Source organism: Acipenser ruthenus, chromosome 36 (assembly GCF_902713425.1).
Source record: "Acipenser ruthenus chromosome 36, fAciRut3.2 maternal haplotype, whole genome shotgun sequence".
In the NCBI taxonomy this organism is placed as follows: domain Eukaryota; kingdom Metazoa; phylum Chordata; class Actinopteri; order Acipenseriformes; family Acipenseridae; genus Acipenser; species Acipenser ruthenus.
In genome coordinates this window covers 10,743,645-10,766,461 of record NC_081224.1, presented here as the reverse complement: position 1 = coordinate 10,766,461, position 22,817 = coordinate 10,743,645, and the positions used below count along the sequence as shown (strand labels likewise).

The 22,817-nt window shown below is 44.2% G+C and overlaps 1 protein-coding gene across 1 annotated transcript in view; it reads left to right on the top strand.

Moving 5' to 3' along the window:
• The window catches only part of LOC117966852 (potassium channel subfamily T member 2-like), a 95,616-nt gene that overhangs the window by 46,512 nt on the left and 26,287 nt on the right, over positions 1-22,817 (top strand). The window contains exons 2-14 of the mRNA XM_059007956.1: positions 600-679; positions 767-869; positions 2,972-3,028; positions 4,258-4,306; positions 5,561-5,620; positions 7,218-7,292; positions 8,797-8,880; positions 10,924-11,018; positions 14,219-14,399; positions 16,435-16,599; positions 16,929-17,065; positions 18,080-18,143; positions 21,688-21,796. Coding sequence (XP_058863939.1) covers positions 600-679; positions 767-869; positions 2,972-3,028; positions 4,258-4,306; positions 5,561-5,620; positions 7,218-7,292; positions 8,797-8,880; positions 10,924-11,018; positions 14,219-14,399; positions 16,435-16,599; positions 16,929-17,065; positions 18,080-18,143; positions 21,688-21,796 — 1,259 coding nt within the window. The remainder of the gene's footprint in view (positions 1-599; positions 680-766; positions 870-2,971; positions 3,029-4,257; positions 4,307-5,560; positions 5,621-7,217; positions 7,293-8,796; positions 8,881-10,923; positions 11,019-14,218; positions 14,400-16,434; positions 16,600-16,928; positions 17,066-18,079; positions 18,144-21,687; positions 21,797-22,817) is intronic.

Here is a 22,817-nt window from a genome sequence, read left to right as displayed (position 1 = left end):
GAGTCTTTTAGTATTTCGAAATGCGTTCAAATCCAACGACAGAATGACAAATCACTGTTCCTTTTCTAAATAAATCTCTTAACTTTACCCGCTGGTGTGCGTATTTTCTCTCTCTGTAACATGAACTACATCTGTCTTCTACAGGATCTGGGTGAGAACAACACTTTCTCCAACTCCCAGCTCTCCAGAAGCCAGTCTCATAAAATCTGTAGCAAATGTGCTATTATTTTATATTCAGGCGTAGTTTCCCCTCTGGGTAGCAAGGCAACATCCCACCGCTGCCACCACGTGATAGTCGCCACCTTAACCACACAGGCGACCACGGAGATCTGGAGTATCGCTGGATTGCACAATTTACAAGCAAACCAAAAGAAGTCACCTCCCTCAAAGATGAATGAAGATACCCAACTCTGATCTTATACAGCAAACCCTCCCAGAGCACACAGACCTGTTATTGAGAGAACCAGTTATAACATTGCGTGTCTTTCAGACTGTCGCATTGGGTTTGGCATGAGATGGCCCTGATGTAATGGTTTTCATGTGTAGAAAGTGAGTGTTTTAATTACAAGCTTGTCGTGTGTGTGTTTTTTCTATTCCAGGGTGCAGGTGGAGTTCTACGTCAATGAAAACACTTTCAAGGAGCGCCTGAAGTTGTTCTTCATCAAAAACCAGCGATCAAGTAAGCATTGGACTCTCCTGCAATGTTAAGTGCAATGGTGGTGCTCTGGGTCGCTGTGTCCCACCTCTACTTGCTGCTGTGTTTCAGGTCTGCGGGTGCGGCTGTTTAATTTCTCCCTGAAGCTGCTGAGCTGCCTGCTGTACATCGTGAGGGTGCTGCTGGACGACCCGAGGGAGGGCCGCGGAGGCTGGTGAGACTCTCCCATCGTAGTAGACAGGGTTCGAAATACACAGCAGCCCTGCACCCAGTCCTGGGGTTCAGAACTCCCCTTCAATAAGGATGTTATTGAAATGATCTGGGCTTGGTTGCAACATGTGCGTGATTTCAAACTTTACTGGCTTTGCTTTGACACATTACCTTCACGTTTTACCTTGTGTGTTTTGAGCCCGTTGCTGCAGACAGGCGTGTGGAATCAGGCTTAGAAATACATGGTGCCTCTCATGTAGCTGCATGAATTACTCTTACTAGTAAACCTACATACTCAGGTGTTGTTCTGGTGAGAATCTGTTGATTCAGAGCAGATTTACCAGGGGCCTGACTGTTCAAACTCCTGGCACCTACCTGGTCATTTCAATAATAAACAGAGCAAGCGGAGTTCTGAACCCCAGGACTGGGTGCAGCAGCAGCAGCAGCAGGGCTAGTGTGTGTTTCTAACCCTGCTCAAACTCCTGGCTCCTGATCATTTCAATATTAATAAACTTCATTGAGGGGAGCTCTGAACCCCAGGACTGGGTGCAGCAGGGCTGGGCTGCAGCTGAAGCCTGTATGGCAGGCAGCGGATCACGGTTAAGATAACACCTGATTCTTGTGGTCATTCGCAGACAAACCAACCTGTCAATAAAACAGTGAAGCAGAATGGCCCACGAAACCGAACACACATTGATTTCTGTAAAGCATGCGTTTGCAGTCATGCGTTCATGAGGCAGACCCTTTCATGGACAGTTGCCTTGGAGACGCAGCAGAGACTCTGCTCAGGGACCAGGGACATCTGCAATGAAGAAGGGCAGCAGAGATGTCAAAGGTTAACAGGTTAAAGAAAAATAGAGATTCACCATTTAATCGATTAACCAGTTATTGATTGCTTTTATTAATTATTGATTGATTTAACTGCTCTTCTTAGAGCTTCACGTGTGTGTGTATATAGATAGATAGATAGATAGATAGATAGATATTAGGGCTGTCAGTTAATTGCAGTTCACTTCTGCGATTAACGCGTACGTTTTTTGGGAGATTCTTTTTTTTTAACGCACCTTAATCTCACTCCCGTCTTGCCCCTCTTCTTAGCATACCGTAATTCATTTCCTGCGGCAGCATTTTAGTGCATGCCAGGACCGAATGGGTGCAGCCAGAACCACATTATGTGACAAAGCACTCAAACTGAAGGACTTGTGAATGGGAAGTTTTATTTTTGTTTAAACTTTCTGACGGTTCATTGGATCTGCTGTCACAGTGAGTTCCAGTATCACAGACGTGCATCTAGTCTGCTGTACCACCTGCATGCTGCTGAACATGCTTTCACGTCTCAAAATACACTTTCTATTAGTTCTTCTGCTACAGACGACAACACAGCAACAAACGAAACCCGTCAGAGCGCTCTTTTAGAAATTCAGGATCACTGCAAACCCATGAAGATCAGTATGATGCTATAACCAGCGCTGTTGCAAAGTGGAGTTAACATTGTAGCTTTGTTTTATTAAAATAACCAGATTTATTTTAAACAATATGATTGTTAACTGAGATTCATATATATGTATTATTATTATTTATTTCTTAGCAGACGCCCTTATCCAGGGCGACTTACAATTGTTACAAGATATCACATTATTTTTACATACAATTACCCATTTATACAGTTGGGTTTTTACTGGAGCAATCTAGGTAAAGTACCTTGCTCAAGGGTACAGCAGCAGTGTCCCCCACCTGGGATTGAACCCACGACCCTCCGGTCAAGAGTCCAGAGCCCTAACCACTACTCCACACTGCTGCCCTGTATATATATATATATATATATATATATATATATATATATATATATATATATACACACATTATATATATATATATATATATATATATATATATATATATATATATATATATATATATATACACACAGTATGTATATATATATATATATATAGTTATTTATTTCTAACATTCTTATTTCAGACTTTTTAAATTATTTTTATGTTGAAACCCATTGATACTGTGTTGTGAAAGGCGCTATAGAAATCAAAATGCATTGAAATACCTTGAGATTGAAATAACTGTGCTTTCTGCCTTTGTTTGTAGCTGGGGTTGTCCGAAGCAGCAGAACAACGCCACATACCAGCACAGCCAGTTTGATTGGTGAGTGCCGTTCTCTCTGCAAGGACTAGAGATCAATGCCGGGACATATAGATGTATATATTTTAACATGCAAGGTCTAGTTTGGTAAATATGTTTGTGACAGGACGACAGAGGTTGAGACTCAGAGACAGTGTGAAAAGTTCAAAATAAAGCTTTTAATATACAAAAAATACAAAATAAACCAGCACGAGGGCCAAACAAAAGGTTTCTAAAACACAAACAATTAACACACAAAACGAAACTTACAACAAATAAGGCTTCCAGGCTGGGCGTTGCCTTCACTGGATAAAAAAAAAACACATGAACCAAAAGACAGCACACAAACACCCCACTCATACTGCTTCAGCTGCTTCAGCTGCTCTCCTCTCTCTAGAACTCCCCCCCCCCCCCTACTGGGAGGCTGAGGCCTCCTTTTATGCCAGGTGGCTGAGTAATCATTGAATAATTAATTGATTGATTGCTCCCACCTGACGCAATCAACCTGGGCAGGGAGGAGAATTTAACCCCCTCCCTGCCAGTATTTACTAGGGAAGAGCCCTGCACTGCCACAATGTTATTGACTTAAGATTGATCGATGCCACAGCGTCAGAGAGTGGCAAACTTTGAGACAATCAAAGAGATGAACGTTAATCTCCGGTTCGTGGGTTCAAGCCCTGTGTTCCCCCGCAGACGTGCTCCTGCCTCACTGAAGCAGATCAATACACCCGAAGGCTCTGTGTGAACAAACACATCACCGCTGACAGTGGGACTGATAGCTGCAGCACGTGTATTATTATTATTATTATTATTATTATTATTATTATTATTATTATTATTATTATTAATCTGGCAGATGCCTTTATCCAAGGCGACTCAGAGGTGTTACAGGGCAGTACAGGGTTACAATGCAAGATTAATATTGAAACACAGTGTAGTTTACAGTCAGTGCAAATAATAATACTACTAGAATACAATATGAACTAGGATGCAACAAGTTAGGATTACAACAAGTTAGATCTACAATGACAGATTAGCAGTGCAATAGTGCATCAGATGAGGATCCAGTAACGTGGTGCTGAGGTCAGGTGAAGACAGTTTACATAACATGTGTTTCTTTCACAACTGCACATTTGAGACCTATGTATATTACGAATGGAAGTTCACAGCCTGTGAGAGCAATGGGATTATTTTGTCAGCTGTGATCACTGACGTGCTGCCCGGAGTAAGCTGGCGTGTTCTCACTATTTCAGGGTTCACATTATCTGGGTCAACAGACCGCTGCCGCTGTGGGCTTTGCAGGTAACGTAGAGAAGTCACTTTCTTTTTCTTCTTCTGGTTTTATATGTTCACTGGGGTCCCTTATAATGAGGTCCCAGAATCCCAGGACCTGAAACTCACAGCAGCCCCGGCTTTCAGAGCTACCTGAGATGAGGTGTATTACTGAAACTCACAGGAGCCCTGGCTTTCAGAGCTACCTGAGATGAGGTGTATTACTGAAACTCACAGGAGCCTCGGCTTTCAGAACTACCTGAGATGAGGTGTATTACTGAAACTCACAGGAGCCTCGGCTTTCAGAGCTACCTGAGATGAGGTGTATTACTGAAACTCACAGGAGCCTCGGCTTTCAGAACTACCTGAGATGAGGTGTATTACTGAAACTCACAGGAGCCCTGGCTTTCAGAGCTACCTGAGATGAGGTGTATTACTGAAACTCACAGGAGCCCCGGCTTTCAGAGCTACCTGAGATGAGGTGTATTACTGAAACTCACAGGAGCCCTGGCTTTCAGAGCTACCTGAGATGAGGTGTATTACTGAAACTCACAGGAGCCTCGGCTTTCAGAACTACCTGAGATGAGGTGTATTACTGAAACTCACAGGAGCCCTGGCTTTCAGAACTACCTGAGATGAGGTGTATTACTGAAACTCACAGGAGCCTCGGCTTTCAGAGCTACCTGAGATGAGGTGTATTACTGAAACTCACAGGAGCCCCGGCTTTCAGAGCTACCTGAGATGAGGTGTATTACTGAAACGATCAGGAGCCCTGGCTTTCAGAGCTACCTGAGATGAGGTGTATTACTGAAACTCACAGGAGCCCCGGCTTTCAGAGCTACCTGAGATGAGGTGTATTACTGAAACGATCAGGAGCCCCGGCTTTCAGAGCTACCTGAGATCAGGAGCCAGGAGCTTGATGTTAAATATATTGCAGCTGCCTGTTATCAGCAGGACAGCTCCTATTAGTAACCCTGCAGACTCGGGGATAGCGTATTCATGCTGCGATGAGACGGCAGATCAGAGCATTCAGAGCACATGGTCATTTCAATACTGTATTTAAACAAGGGGAGTTCAGAAACGCAGGACTGGGTGTGAGTTTCATGCTCTGGAACTGCAGGCGTAGGTATTATTATTATTATTATTATTATTATTATTGAATACGTTTTATTTTAAAATTGGTGTTAAGACTTTTGTAATTTTTAAAAGCCATGTATACCTTACTTCTTCGTAACATCTGTTTTGTATTAGTTTTACACAATTCAAGTCTTTTTTCCTCCCCAGGTTTTAGTGGCACTGATCAGCCTGTCAGAGACCATGCTGCTTGTGTATCTCAGCTATAAGGTATATGTGCTGAATGTTTTATTTTAGCTCTACCATATAATCTGGAATATAAGACCATGTCCCCTGTACAGTATATGCTTGAATATTGGCGCATCCACTTAGCAGAAGACTAATCCAAAAAGTCAGTTATAAAAATAAAAAAGCTATTAATAACATCACCAGCTTACTGAAGATTAGTAGGTGAACAAAAGCATATTAATGCATAATAACATAAGAAAATGTACGAACGAGAGGAGGCCATTTGTCCAGTTCCTAGTAGCTGATGTTGTCAAGTCAGGTCTTAAAGGATCCCAGTGATTCTGCCTCAACAACATGACTAGGTAACCCATTCCATCCCCTCACCACTCTCTGTGTGAAGAAGAGTCTCCTTCAGCAACATGACTAGGTAACCCATTCCATCCCCTCCCCACTCTCTGTGTGAAGAAGAGTCTCCTTCAGCAACATGACTAGGTAACCCATTCCATCCCCTCCCCACTCTCTGTGTGAAGAAGAGTCTCCTTCAGCAACATGACTAGGTAACCCATTCCATCCCCTCACCACTCTCTGTGTGAAGAAGAGTCTCCTTCAGCAACATGACTAGGTAACCCATTCCATCCCCTCACCACTCTCTGTGTGAAGAAGTGTCTCCTTCAGCAACATGACTAGGTAACCCATTCCATCCCCTCCCCACTCTCTGTGTGAAGAAGAGTCTCCTTCAGCAACATGACTAGGTAACCCATTCCATCCCCTCCCCACTCTCTGTGTGAAGAAGAGTCTCCTTCAGCAACATGACTAGGTAACCCATTCCATCCCCTCCCCACTCTCTGTGTGAAGAAGAGTCTCCTTCAGCAACATGACTAGGTAACCCATTCCATCCCCTCACCACTCTCTGTGTGAAGAAGAGTCTCCTTCAGCAACATGACTAGGTAACCCATTCCATTCCCTCCCCACTGTGTGTGAAGAAGAGTCTCCTTCAGCAACATGACTAGGTAACCCATTCCATCCCCTCCCCACTCTCTGTGTGAAGAAGAGTCTCCTTCAGCAACATGACTAGGTAACCCATTCCATCCCCTCCCCACTCTCTGTGTGAAGAAGAGTCTCCTTCATCAACATGACTAGGTAACCCATTCCATCCCCTCACCACTCTCTGTGTGAAGAAGAGTCTCCTTCAGCAACATGACTAGGTAACCCATTCCATCCCCTCACCACTCTTTGTGTGAAGAAGAGTCTCCTTCAGCAACATGACTAGGTAACCCATTCCATCCCCTCACCACTCTTTGTGTGAAGAAGAGTCTCCTTCAGCAACATGACTAGGTAACCCATTCCATCTCCTCACCACTCTCTGTATGAAGAAGAGTCTCCTTCAGCAACATGACTAGGTAACCCATTCCATCTCCTCACCACTCTCTGTGCTCAATCCATTAAATGCACTACGCTGTCCCATAGGCACAAAAGAAACCATTTGCAGTCAAACTGCGGTTTTCAAACGATTGCCCTGCAATTACATTGGAACACGTGCCTTCGACCTGAAATCACTTCTCATCAGAAAGGTGATTTCTGTAATAAACAGAGTCTGTGCTCTCAGCTGACCCCTGACCCTTGTCCTCCTCGTTTCCAGGGCAACGTGTGGGAGCAGGTGCTGCGGGTCCCGTTTATCCTGGAGATGATCAGTGCTGTCCCCTTCATGATTACAGTGAGTGTCTGCAGCAGCTGGCAGGAGACAGCCTTTTATGCCGTGCATCCTCGCACAGCAGATTGAACACATTGAAAAAGACTTCTAGTCGAAACGTGTGTCGTTTTAATTCACCGGGTGTCTTTCAGAGTTTCTAAATCTAGCACTGCTGAGTGTTCAGTACTTATGGGGGACGTAGGGAATAGCCACGTGTGTTCAAAACAGTGTTTGTTTCATTCACCGGGGGCAGTGTTGCAGGGGGGGCAGGTTAATGGTTGCACTCTGGTGTGCCAGACGTAAGGTTAGTCATGATTGTCAGAGCTGTGCTGAGGCAGCTCTAAACTGAAACAGAAGCTGATTCAAAGTGAATCTAAACCAGAAGAAGAACATGCAAGAGAGCTCTAGTATTTAATGCCCATGGCAAGTTGAAACTGGGTTGAAATGGGGGGTAAGTTGTTGACCTATAGACGTGTCCGAGGACTTTCTAAACCAAGCCTTCTGTATCATTTTTGTTTGGATCTGCATTATCAGCCACGTGTGACTTCCTGTCAGTCTTGCAGTTTTTTTTTTTTGCTGAATGTGAGTGACAGGGTGTCAGTCAGGGTGAGTGACAGACTTTTATTGCAACACTGAAAACTAGTCTCCTGGCTTCAAGCGCTAAGTGTCAACGGGACTCTGAAACTAACTGACAGACCACCGTTTATGGAGAGATATACAGAGACAGCACATTTTACTTGGTAACGACCTGAAATATCACCAATGCAGTCTTCTTCTTTCCTAACTTTGTTTTATGCCACAAGTGTGGGTCTGTCTAGCGTGGGATCCACTTTCGTTATTTCACTTCAGAGGAATAACTTCAGTGGAATAGCGTGCTGACCGGTTCCCAGTGTGTCTTTGCTTCCATTTCAATCCAGCGCTGTGGTGCTGAAACTCAGGACGGAGCTGCGTGGCAGGAGTTCAGACAAAACTGCCCCCGAGACGGGTTTTATAACCACTTTAAAATGTCTGAAATTAATTTCCAATTCTTATTGCTGTTTTGATTTCCTTTCTGGATGAGTTTAGTCGAGAACTCGACTGACATGCCCACGCCTGGCTTATCCAAACAGCTTGTAGCCCTTTCATTGACACGGATAACGGGAGGAAACAACAGAGAGGCTGCACATTGACAGAGTGTTGCAGGGGGGACAGGTTAATGGTTACACTCGGGTGTACCGGATGCACTTAGAGAGTAGACATGTTTGAGAGCTCTAGAGAGGACAGCAAAGTCACCAGGATACGATGACTTGAACAGAAAAGCAGGACTCTGAACAAGAAGAATACATTTGTTGTGATAGTTCTGCTGTTTCACGCTCTGAATCTCGGCATGGTATATGCAGCGTTGTTAATTATTACTGCACAAACTGTCTGAAAAGTCACTGGCACATCACAGCATGGAACAGGTGTTGCACGGTACAGTATCTCCGCTGTGCCGCTGGGATTAACAGACGTATCCCAGTTAATATTGTGTCTTGTGTTTTTTTATCAGGTTGTTTTACCTTCTCTCAGGAACCTGTTCATCCCTGTGTTTCTGAACTGCTGGCTAGCCAAGCATGCTCTGGAAAACATGATAGTAAGTAAAACGCACGCACGCACACGCACACACTCTCACATGCACACGCACGCACACACACACGCGCACACACGCACACACACATGCTCACATGCACACAATGTTAGGTTAGGTTGCCTGTGATGTTGATTACAAGTCTGGGGAGGTTATAACACTATATAGCCCAGAGAAATCACTGCGGCCGGGCAGAGGAAAGAAGGATGAAGCTCAGAAGTTTTCTTGTCCTCTTCGCCATCTCAATACGAATCTCAGCTGAAGAGCTTTTGCAGGCATACTTGGAATACCTTTCCTGAGACTTACCTGTGCTTACACAGGCCATCCTTTTAAAGAGGCAGGAGCGAACGAAACAGATCTATAAATCTCACCTCGATTGGGTACTGAGATCTCCAGAAGTGTGGTTATAAAAAGAATTAGCTAGAAAACGGGTGCTTTCTTATTAACCAGCATGCTTTCAAGCCAGGAACAGGAACCTGGAGCAAAAATTATTATTATTATTATTTGTTTATTTAGCAGATGCCTTTATCCAAGGCGACTTACAGAGACTAGGGTGTGTGAACTATGCATCAGCTGCAGAGTCACTTACAACTACGTCTCACCCGAAAGACGGAGCACAAGGAGGTTAAGTGACTTGCTCAGGGTCACACAATGAGTCAGTGGCTGAGCTGGGATTTGAACTGGGGACCTCCTGGTTACAAGCCCTTTTCTTTAACCACTGGAACACACAGCCAAAAACTGAGAACTTTCTTTAAGCTAAAATAGCACCAGATACAGTGTTCTGAAATGAAAATCCACATGTGCTGTGTGTGTCTCTTTCAAAACTGCACTCTTTTGAGACCCATGTAGCTAATGGAAGTGCACAGCAGGTAAGGATAATGTTTAGTTTGCAATGATTGCTGTAATAAAGCTTAGCTGAGTGTTTTATTTTTTTTCCTACACACTCGCTGTGGGGAAGGGGAGGGAGGTGTGGGGCACCCTAAACATACCTTCATCACGAGCTTAGCGTCGCCTCAGAGGAAACGCAGCAAACCATGATAATAAAAGGGATGGAAAAGGTCACAGAAGGAAGGTGTCATTTAGTTTTTTGTGTCCCACTTGAATACGGGTGTCTGCTCGCCATGAATTCAGTGGAGAAAGGTCAAGTCGTGTAGCTGGAGATCGATCCGAGTTCTTGTAGGTAGAGCCTGGCGATTGATCCTATTCAATATCCAGTGCTTTGCAACGGAGAGGAGAAAGCCATAAGAAACTCAAAGTGACCTTTTCTACGCTCCTGTGAATGTTACGCGACACAGCCAGAGGGAGAGTGCACTGTCCGCCTCTGTCTGTTTGACCTCTTTGAGAAGTGCTTTTAAAATCTCATTTAGTTCTCATTCGAATCTCAATTATATGAGATGTGTCCAATTCCTCTCTCCTAAAACCGCTACTGGATAAGTCAAAGGAGACTCAAAACGAGACATGTTTCAGAGACGCGGATCCATTACGATATGGGCAGCCTATCAGTGTATGGAACGCTGTAATGTGTTATAGAAGTATCTGGATATTTTTCAATATAATTTTTTTTTTTTCTTTCCATATGGAGAACGCCAGCGTGATTCCCCTTTGCAGAAAAATGCTCCAATAAATCCCATTTGTGGCTTAACCCAGTGAGGTATACTGGGTTAAACCCAGTATCGCCTTATAGAATGAACTCATTTCGCTTCATAAAGTCGAATGAAACCTGCTGAATAATGTCACGCTAACGTATTGAATTACACACCGCTTTGTAGTTTTCCATATACTAAACGAAAAACTGAACAAAATTGAAACGTGCCATTTCAAAATATAACATGAAATACTACTGTACTACTATTATGGCTTCCGGTGGACTTTTGCGATATCATGATGTTAAATAAAAGATCTAAATTCTGTTCATATATATATTTAGTTGTGTCTCAGTCCTACAGTTCTAGGTGATGCAGAGTGTTTGTTCACAGCTGTATGTTTCTCAGCTCCTCGTTCCTCTCAGTGTTGATTCCTCTCTCACGTCTGTGCTTCTGTCTCTTTCAGAATGATCTCCACCGAGCGATACAGAGGACTCACTCGGCCATGTTCAACCAGGTCCTGATCCTCATCTGCACACTGGTCTGCCTCATGTTCACATGGTGAGTTCGGGTTCAGGCTGTGAATCCATCTGACACCGGGACTGAGCTGAAAGCGCTTTGAAACGGGGCTCGTTCATTTTCATCAGCAGCAGATCTGAGATCAAATGCATTTCAATCGGGACTCTGTGTGTCTGTCTCTGTGTGTGTCTGTCTCTGTGTGTGTCTGTCTGTCTGTCTGTCGGTCTGTGTGTCTGTCTGTCTGTCTGTCTGTCTGTCTGTCTGTGTGTCTGTCTGTCTGTCTGTGTGTGTCTGTCTGCCTGTCTGTCTGTCTGTGTGTCTGTCTGTGTGTCTGTCTGTCTGTGTGTCTGCCTGCCTGTCTGTGTGTCTGTGTCTGTCTGTCTGTCTGTCTGTCTGTGTGTCTGTCTGTCTGTCTGTGTGTCTGTCTGTCTGTGTGTGTCTTTCTGTCTGTGTGTTTGTGTCTGTCTGTGTGTTTGTGTCTGTCTGTGTGTCTGTCTGTCTGTCTGTGTGTGTGTCTGTCTGCGTGTCTGTTTGTCTGCCTGCCTGTCTGTGTGTCTGTCTGTGTGTATGTCTGTCTGTGTGTCTGTCTGTGTGTCTGTGTCTGTCTGTGTGTGTGTCTGTCTGTGTCTGTCTGTGTGTGTGTGTCTGTCTGTCTGTCTGTGTGTCTGTGTGTCTCTGTGTGTCTGTCTGTGTGTGTGTCTGTCTGTGTCTGTCTGTGTGTCTGTCTGTCAGTCTGTGTGTGTGTGTGTCTGTCTGTGTGTCTGTCTGTCTGTGTGTGTCTTTCTGTCTGTGTGTCTGTGTCTGTCTGTGTGTCTGTGTGTCTGTCTGTGTGTCTGTCTGTGTGTGTGTCTGTCTGTGTCTGTCTGTGTGTGTGTGTCTGTCTGTCTGTGTGTCTGTGTGTCTCTGTGTGTCTGTCTGTGTGTGTGTCTGTCTGTGTCTGTCTGTGTGTCTGTCTGTCAGTCTGTGTGTGTGTGTGTGTCTGTGTGTGTGTCTGTCTGTGTGTGTGTGTCTGCCAGTCTGTCTGTCTGTGTCTGTGTGTGTGTCTGTGTGTCTGCCTGCCTGTCTGTCTGTCTGTCTGTCTGTGTGTCTGTCAGCTCCAGTTAAGATTGCAGGCTGCAGAACTGCATCTCTCCACACTGATGGGTGAAGTTACCTGATGAGCGTCCGATGAGAAGGACGCGAGAGACGGGTTCAAAATCTCTGACTGCAGAACAATAATATGTTGGCTGAACATGACAGCTGTAAATATATTACACTGCCAGGGAAATTGTGCAGGTTGATTTATAATTGATTTATAAACAGCAGCTATACAAAATGACGATCTCTGTAGATTGGATTGTAGACTGTAGATGGAACCGGCTGCAGCCCCAGTGTGATACTGGAAACGAGATGAGATTGAGCTGAAAACATTAAAGGCCAATTATATTACTTAGTGGTTAGTTGAGTTCTACATAGATGAGTAAAACGTAACCCCTCCCCAAAAAAAACCCTTAATACTGGAGAAACATTTTACCTTGTAATGGAGTGTGTAGCAGTTTCAGAGTTTTATATTGTACCAATACAAAATAATGAAAACAGACAGACCCGCGCTCGCCTGTCCAGAAAGAACCCCTTACAAGAAAGAAAGAATAATTGAATTCAACAGCTACACATCCAGTCAGCTAACAGAGTGAGACAAAGTGAGAGATAAAAATACATTGGCATCGTATGGAATAAACAACATGCCTTGTGAATATTATTAAGTACGTAAGGCTCCAGTGGCTCACCTGGCAAAGACATGACCGCGTGGTGTGCAGGGTGAGTCGTACAGTCAGGGCAGAGCAGGCCTGTTCCACAGGGAGCGTTGCGTTGGCACTGGCGCGCCCGCGGGTTAGGGAGGCAACACCCGGCTCCGAGTGAGCTCAAGCGGTCACCTGCAGGGCTGGCCTTCGTCCTCCAGAGGCCTGTATCCTGCTGACGTCTGCTCTCGAGTTCTGGAGTGTAAAGAGGCAGTTGTGGGATCAGAGGACGCCTGCTGACTTTCAGTTCTGAGGTGTCGTGCGGATTGCTGTGGTGAGGCAATATAATTGGACATTCTGAATCGGACTGAAAAAACAAAGTTTACAAAGAACACAGAGCAGTGTACAAAAGCACAGTAGAATTTGGGGAAAATCTTAGGTGAGCATGTTAAAGAACAGACCAAATATGATCACGCACGCTCCAGACCATTTCACACATCAGCTGAACGACTTGTTTACCTGAATACATTTCTTGTCCTTTTATACACGATAGCCGAGAGGCAGTTTGGCACAACTGTGCCCCAGGAATTGCAAACCAATCACAAACAAGAACAAATAAATCGCAGCTACATACATTTAAAACCAAATCTTATTGGTCAGCATCTCAAATCTGCCTAGCAACACACTCCTTTGACAATATGTGTTTGTGATTGGAGCCAGTACATCCATTACAATTACCACATTTAGCAAATATTGTATTTTTTACAAATGCACTGGGAGTGTGTTGCAGGGGGGGCAGGTTAGTGGTGACACTCTGGTGTGCCCGCTGTTCTCAGAGAGTAGACATGTTTAAGAGCTCTATAGAAGACACAGGGCAGCTTTAAACGTAAAAGAGAGACAAGAATGTGTTGACTACAATAATCTACAGCTCTGGCCAAAAGTGTTGCGTTTCCCTACAAAATGAACTCATTTTGCATCATAAAGTGGAATGAAACCTGCTGAATAATGTGATGTTAACACATTGAATTACACACCGCTTTGTAGTTTTCCATCTAACTTAATGGAAAAACTGAAAAAAATTGAAAGATGTGAAATTTCAAAATCTAACATGAAAACTGTACTATTATGGCTTCCGGTAGACTTTAGGAATAACATTTTGTAGCTTCTTTTATTACATGATGTAAAATAAAAGATCTGAATTTTATATATATATATATATATATATATATACTAAAATAATTCATTAGTTGATGAAAAGTACGGTGTTTGTAGACCTGAACCAAGCTGAAATGGGGCAGCAGTGTGGAGTAATGGTTAGGGCTCTGGACTCTTGACCGGAGGGTCGTGGGTTCAATCCCAGGTGGGGGACACTGCTGCTGTATGTAAAAATAATGTGATATCTTGTAACAATTGTAAGTCGCCCTGGATAAGGGCGTCTGCTAAGAAATTAATAATAATAATAATAATAATAATAATAATAATAATAATAATAATAAAGGCTGTTTCTTTGGGTTTCTCTGGCAGTATCTGTGGGATCCAGCATTTGGAGCGAGCCGGTAACAACCTGACGCTGTTCGACTCGCTGTATTTCTGCATCGTGACGTTCTCCACTGTGGGCTTCGGAGACGTCACCCCCAAGATCTGGCCCTCGCAGCTCCTGGTGGTCATCATGATCTGTGTGGCCCTCATCGTCCTGCCCATCCAGGTGACGCCACGGTCGCTCGACAGAGCGGGACTCTCGCCAGCGTTAGAATTGCTTTCTTACATTCCCCCTTTACATTCCAAATCCTCTTCCGGAGAGTTTCTGGGTTCTGTTGCATCGATATGGCTTTACTGGCGTATCTGCCAGTGAGCTGCTTTGAGCTTGTCTGGGGAATCCTAATTGCCAGGACTGAACAGACTCTTCCATTCATGTGACCTTGTGATTTTTTCAATCACCAGAGTGGGACAATGAAGAGGAAGCAGACTAACCCCAGGGCTTAGAGGAATGAGATACAAAGATGGGCTGAAAGAACTGAATCTGTTTAGCCTGGAACATAGAAGGGGGGGGTGTGATTGAAATTTGAACTTTAAAATCACCAGTCATTAAAAAGACCAGACTGTTTGGATGTGAGGTCAACGCATTACAGAGAGCCAAGCCAGTGACATTCATTTCACGTCTCTGATTTGCAAATTCAATTGAAATCGAATCTGCATTTGACAGGTTGCGACGTGGCTCACAGTGTCTTGAGCTCTTTGCAAAGGTCACATCAGAGTTAAACATGTTTTTTTAAGGATTCACCTTGCTAACATTTCAACGATGTGCCCAATTATTATTATTTTTTAAATACATCTGTCTAATTATAAACTAATTCCCCAGCAGGATTCCCCAGCAGAGGGAGTTAGTATTTAATCTTGGCATATCTCACACACTCAGTAGTTATTCTGAACTGATCTCATAAGACACCTGGGGTCATTCCAGTCCAGGTTTAACAGGTAAGATGATATAAAGATTTAGAACAGGGTTGGAACAAAGACCAGGAGTGGAAGGACCACTTTGGCCGCCCCTGTCTGGATGAAAGGACAATCTGATCAAATGGGAGGAGGGAGAGGGGAGGGGGGGGGATAGAGAGGGAGAGGGATAGAGAGGGAGAGGGGAGAGGGGAGAGGGAGGAAATTGGAGAGGGAGGGGGAGGGGAGGGAAGGGGGAGGGAGAGGGAAAGAGAGAGGGAGAGGGAGGGAGGGAGATGAAGTGAGGGAGAGGAAGAGAGGGAGGGAGAGGAAGGGGGAGAGAGGGGGAGGGGAGAGGGAGAGAGGGAGGCAGAGGGAGGCAGAGGCAGACCCCCGGCGTGCTGATTGAAGATGCAGGACGCTGGCTCGATCCTTCCCCAGTCTTTTGTTCGTTTGCTTGTTTTTTTTATCATTAATGATCGGACCTGCCTACAGGCATTCATGCCTCCTTTGTTCTTGTCTATCCTTTCATCTCAAAATACATTTCACATTTCCAGTGCGGTGCAGATCTCTTTAGTGGTTTCAGCTGGAGCGAAGGAGCCCACTTCATTCTCCCTGATTCTCTCACGTCACGAAACTGTGTATTAACATTATCTTGTTTTTGAGAGTATCAGATTGTGTGGATATATAGGGGGGTGTCTGTCTGTCAGACTCGCCTATATCTGGATAATCGCTTATCAAATTGTCATGAAACTTGGTCAATTCTTATTCTGTACTATTCTGTACCTACTGCTGATATGAAGTCCTGGTCGTGAACTTTTTCATCACACTGATGGCTCTAATGTATGTTAACATTGTTGAAATGCTGATTTCTGGGCTAGGCTAGGCTCTCTGGAGCCCTGAATGCAGCTGTGTTTTATCAATGCAGCTGATAAAACCGTGTAAACTGATACAGCTGCGTGATGTTCTCAATGCTCAAGGAATCCATCAAAAGTGCTTTAGTAACATACCTGCTTTGCAGAGTGGTCATGTTTTCAGCAATTAAAAACAATTAACAGTCTTTAAAAAAACAAACCAAAAAAATAACACGTGTGGGTTTAGTGGGGGCGGTTCAACCTTCGTGACCTTTCAACTCCGTCAGCCCCAGCTACTCTCGCTAGCTAAGAGTGGGAGGGGCTAGCAGAGGGGCCTGTCTCAGGGTTTGGATGCAACGAGGAAGGGTGTTCAGTTGTGGTACTTAGGATTCCCCCAAATTGAAGGCAGATTTAGAGAAACATTTTAAGAACTCTGCCTGTGTTTCTGTGCTCCAGTTCGAGCAGCTGGCTTACCTGTGGATGGAACGTCAGAAATCGGGAGGGAATTACAGCCGCTACCGCGCCCAGACTGAGAAGCACGTGGTGCTGTGTGTCAGCTGCCTCAAGATAGACCTGCTCATGGACTTCCTCAATGAGTTCTACGCACACCCTCGCCTGCAGGTACATCCCCCGCCCCCCCCACGCACGCACGCACGCACACGCAAACGCACGCACGCACACACACACACTCCCTTCTTCTAAAGCGCTGTTCAATCAGAAGAAAGTTTACCAGCGAGAGGCCATTCAGGTCCATCGGGTCTCGTCCGGTTCCTAGTAGCTGATTGATCTCAAAACTTTGTCGGGTGAGCCGGAGCTGGCTCTGCTAACCCTGTCCTGAGCTGCAGATTGCTCAAACAGCTGATTGCTCAAACTCCTGATCATTTCAATAACTGCACTGAGGGTAGATTTGCAGCCCAGGCCTGAGCCTCTATCCCTGGACTGTGTTGCAGGATTACTACGTGGTGATTCTGTGCCCAACAGAGATTGATGCCCAGGTGCGCAGGGTTCTCCAGATCCCCCTCTGGTCTCAGAGAGTCATCTACCTGCAGGGCTCCGCACTCAAAGACCTGGATCTCATGAGAGCCAAGTAAGTCTTCACTGGGCAGCAGTGGTGTAGACGGGTCAGAACTAATGGGTAAGCTAAGTCACATGACTCCCATCTCCCACGCTGATTCACTCAGTCAGTCCTCTTGATGCAATGGAAAGAGCATTAGGAACTTCTTCAATTACCAGCTGCTTCTTTGAGAAGGCTGCAGATACTGACGAAGACGACAGCAAATGACTGTGGACACAAACACCAACGAAGCCGCTGACACACACACACACACACACACACACACACACACACACACACACACACACACACACACACACACACACACACATCAATAAAGCACAGCATTCTGACGGAGAAAGACACCTTGTGGAAATCCTTGTAGAAATGAGATACACGCATCACCTATTACATGTGTTACGAGAAGTTCAGTATGCAAATAAAATTGGGATTTGTATAATAATTAGTATTTAATAATATCTATATTTTAGTGGCGTTATATATATATAATCCAGGGCTGGCAATGGAACCTGAAACAAGCAATGCGATTGGTTTAGCAAGGTTCCAGCTGTCCGTGTATTGGATGGATACGGACAGCTGGAGTCTTGTCACATATTCTAAATCACTGTGCTGCCTCACAGAATTTAAAGTAACGGTAGCCATCTTGTTTACAGTTACAAATGTACAGTAACTATCAAACTGAGTGACCAATTACTAGCAAAACAAATCCCAACAGTAGCAAGCAGACGTGAGATTTGGATGAAGAACAATTAAATGAACTGGAAGATAGCAAAACAGAAATATACGGGGGAAAAAAATCGCTGTCTTTATAGTCACCCTGACTTTGTCACTTTTTAGCGGTGTGTAAACGCTACAGGAAAACTCAGACTTCACATTATCCACCCCTCTCAGACACAGACCCGAGGCGTCCCTATATTCAATGTGTCAGGCCTTATTGCATCCATCTCTGTGTGTGTTACTAACTGAAACCCTTGTCTTTTCCACTAACACGCTGTGGCCCCGCCCCTGCTTTGCTATTGGCTGAAGGATGGATGATGCGGAGGCCTGCTTTGTCCTCAGCAATCGCTTTGAGGTGGACCGCATCGCAGCCGTAGGTCCTCTTCCTTTATTCAATCCCTTTGAAGTGTTCGTCTGTGTGCTTCCTCCGGGCCCTGACTGCCTCTTCTGCCCAGACTGCTGGTTCTGAATGAAGTGGGTTTTACTGCATTGGCACACTCTTCTGGTTCCTCAAATCCTTTTCCTTTTTATAAATCGTTTTCAGAGTATTCAAAGGCAAGTATAGAAATAGTATTTAGACCCAGTGGAGAGTTTTCAACGAGGGGAAATTGTGTGTAAAAAAAAAAAAAAACTAATTGAAATAACTAGTTTAGAAATCTCTTTTGAAACATCAAGTAGCAAAAGATATTTTTATCCCAGTCCTGGCTCATAAGAACATAAGAAAGTTTACAAATGAGAGGAGGCCCCATTCAGCCCATCTTGCTCGTTTGGTTGTTAGTAGCTTATTGATCCCAGAATCTCATCAAGCAGCTTCTTGAAGGATCCCAGGGTGTCAGCTTCAACATTACTGGGGAGTTGGTTCCAGACCCTCACAATTCTCGTTAAATTAGGATTCATATGAATATATGATGCTCTATAAATGTGCTAACCAGCATTATGTAACAGGAGCAGTGTTTACTGTATAACTCTGGAGCTTAATAAGCTGCTGTATATTTTAAATAGCAGCTTGGTACAGTGATGGACATAAGACTCCTACAGCAAGCTCAGGTGTGTCTTATTAAACTTCTAGTAAAACCTGGAATGGATCACACTGCTGTAAGATTATTTAGACCAATACGTTCAAGAACAGTAATTATTAGTTAGATAAAACATTTATATTTACAAAAATAATAATTCATATAAAATATTAAAAATAAATCAGTATACAAATAATAATAATAATAATAATAATAATAATAATAATAATAATAATAATAATACATGATTAATACTTTACTGTTAAAAGTCTGATAAGTCAATTGGTTAAGCTCTCCTGTTAGCGTGAAGCTTGCTTTACAGTAGTCGTGCATCCTTCTCGTTGTTTGTGTAACGTTATCTAAGGGTCTTGTTTTGATAACCCAGGAGGTGAGTGGAGAGCTCTGAAGACACGGTGAGCAGCGTGTGAGCTGCAGTAATGGAGCTGTCAGACTGGAAGCTCTTGATGGACGAGCCCCAAGGCTACACTGCTTTGCAATAGAAGGCGGTTTTTAAAAACCACCAGGATGCGTTGAATGAAACAGGAAATCCAGACACCAAAAGCTTCCTCTTTGGTTTTCAATTAGAATCATTTTATTATGTGAAATATCCAAGCACCAGAGGAGCCCTGCACTTAAAATAATGATCATTAATTGAATTGACGTGAAAATACGAACGCTTGCAATTAAGAGGAGGTTTTGTTTACTGTGGTTTGCAAGCTGAGTCATGATCTTAATCCGCTTCAGGATGAAAGCGTAACGTCAGCTTCATGTTTACTGCAGTTCTGAATTCCTTCCCACGAAAGCGTTTAGCTTCCAAGCGTAATGAAGGCAAATGGATTCCAGAGATATGAGTCACACATGCTTACCGCCCTGGAAACAGGCCCATAGTAACACCCCATGCATCTTACATTTGTGTTGCATTTTTGAGACGTGATCGTGCATCTGAGATCAAACTTGGTAAGGATATTTGAAATGGTCAGGTTAGGGTTACCCTATGACTCCAGGTATGCTAGGACAGTTTGGGACAGTTCAGGCTTTTCAACTCACACCCCCAATGCATTCTGGTAAACGTAGTCCTGCTGTGAAAGGTACCAGAATGCACTGGGGTGTGGGTTGAAAAGCCTGAACTGTCCCAAATGGTCCCAGTGTACATGGAGTCGTATGGTAAGCCTAGCTCAGGTAAGCCAAGGTAAAGGGAAAGGATTTGACAAAATGTTTGTTGTTCAGTGCTATCCTTGACTTCAGGCTTGTGGTTCTTCCGTGGCCTCCACAATCCCCAAGGTCTCAATCCGATTATACACATCTGGGATGAGCTTGAGTGATTTGTCGTCTTAGCAGTGTGGTGAAGTCATCCCTCAAGACACCTTCAAGCAAGGGGATTGTGGAGGCCATGGAGGAACCCTGAAGTCTCTCTGCCATGCTCCTCAAACCATTCAGTGGATGGGAGACTTCGTCTGCGGTAATGCTTAAGTGGACTATGAAATTCAGTAATCAAGGGGCCCAGGGTATACCAGGAGAACATGCCCCATGCCAGCGCGATGCCAAATCCAACGAGGTAGACAGGTCTACAGCCTGATTCAGTCACAAATTATATTGCATTTTGAGAACTCTGTGGAGTTCGAGAAGTTGCCCTACCATAATCATATTTGCGTTATAAAATAGATACATTGATGGGAAACTCAACGTGGCACAATGCTGCACACAGTGACTGAAGGGGGTGTGCAATATCCAGGCAGTGGATGTGAACTGCAGACAGACTTTGGACTTGGGAGTTTTAAAGAATTCATACTCCTTCACAGTAAGTTCAGTTTCTATCAGATGTTGTTGAACTGCCCAGAGGGAGCCTTATTAAAGAGAAGAGTCGGTGCGTTCTTTGAAAGACAGGCAGTTCCTCGCGGGTGCCTATCTCTCCTCCACGGCAGGTTTGAACTGCGCAGACATCAGAGAGGTTGAGAGGGTTGAGGGGGAGGGGGCGGTGCTTTGAACCGCGGTCCCCTAGGTTTGATACGGTGTCGTGGAGCCTGACCTTTTCAATTCCCCATCGATCGCTGATGCCTTCTCATTAGAGGGCTCTTCCATTCGGTTCTGTTTTCTTCTGACATTTTCAGATCTCCTGTAATGAGATTAAATAAGCCCTCTCTGATTGGCCATTCATTCATTCAGACCGGGAGAGCTGCAGTGGATGCCAGATAAGAAAATGTCAAAAAAAATTTTTTTTTAACAATTCATTCCAAAAATCTACTAAATCTACAGGGAGTGTCGTGTAGTGTGCTGTACCACTCAACTGATACCCACTCCACAAGCGGCCAGAGTAGTTGTAATAAACTTATCTATATCTTTATCTTATCTTATCTATCTATCTATCTATCTATCTATCTATCTATCTATCTATCTATCTATCTATCTATCTATCTGTCTATCTATCTATCTATCTATCTATCAGCTCAAAGAGCAGCTTCCATATATATAGAGAGAGAGATATATAGATAGATAGATATTATTAAACGTGATATACTTGATCAAAGAAATCTCTGTTTGTAAGCCGTGCTTTCAATTAGTGTTGTCCCCGCCCCTTCACTGGCTTCTTTCCTGTCTTTAACCAATCAGCTGCTTCCTCCTATTGACTGACATGCTTTCAGCCAGTCACCTGCTTTGACCCAGAAGACGCCGCTCCGGTGAAATGACCCAGGAAGTGCAAACAGATAACCGGAGAATAAGGCCTAGAAACCGAGAGCTTCCTTTAACCTGACGCAGAACCAGCAATCACACAAAAATGCACACGTCTCTTTCAAAACATTTTGAGACCCATGTGGTGGATTCAGAAGGGCAGAAGAGCAGGTCAGGTTTATGAAATGATGGCTTTACATGCCACTCCCTCACGCTGCTGTCTTTGTGTTTCAGGATCACCAGACCATCCTGAGGGCTTGGGCGGTCAAGGATTTCGCCCCCAACTGCCCTCTGTACGTCCAGATCCTCAAACCAGAGAACAAATTCCACGTCAAGTTCGCAGGTAAACTCGAGGCTCGTGTCTCAGCTGCTTGAAACCGGAAGCAGGCAGCGTTTAATCGCGTTTAACCCTTCCAGTCCTGAAGAAGGAACTCCTTTATTGAGCGTCCAAGAGAACAGGACGAAACATCGTTTATTTATTTTTAACATATACTTCTACAAGACCTCGGACTGGGAGCTAGGAGTCCCGCGAGGCTCCGATGTGATTTCCGACAGCGTGTGTTAACAAACGGAGCTAAGACAAGGTCCCACCAGGACTGAAAGGGTTAATAGATCATTTCACTGCTTTCAACTTGTGTACAATCTGGATTTTAAAGAGACAGATAAATTCATTTATATATATATATTGGTTGGTTATGGTATTTGCAATTGTTTCGAGTGCTTCCGGGTTCTGAATTTTTTACTAAATCGTTCTTTTCATCTCTGCCAGTCGCATTTCCTCTGCGTTTCTATACAGACAGAGAGAGGGGAGGTGTAATGATGCTCTGATGTCACGATGCCATTCATAAATAGAGGAATAACAAAATATATATTACGACGTACAGTCAGTGACTAAACCCACAAAACAGGTCAAGTAATCAAGTCATAAACTGTACTATATTTGAGATCAAATACAATTCATTTACAGCATACAGTGGGGTTTAAAGGGACATAGCTTGCAGTTTTGTTTAAGAATATGAATCATTTCTCCTAAACAAATCAGCCGCTGGGTCTCTCAGATTGAACACAGTAAGACAGTACACAGTCGCTGAAGCGAAGGGCGATCTTACTGAAATACCTGCATGGTCAAAATGAACAATGACAGACCGCACGCCCACTGAGAATCTCTTCAGAGCCCAGACAAATCCTGAGCAAAATCATCTACTGGACCAGTGCTGTCCTGGGACAACAGGAGCACAAGGACATCTACAATGGGATGAGGCAGCTGTTGGTGGAACGGGAGCACAGTGGGGTATTTTAATCCCAGTGTGATACACAGATACATTGTGCACATTCAGAATCCACTCCCTTGACTTTAATTGGCA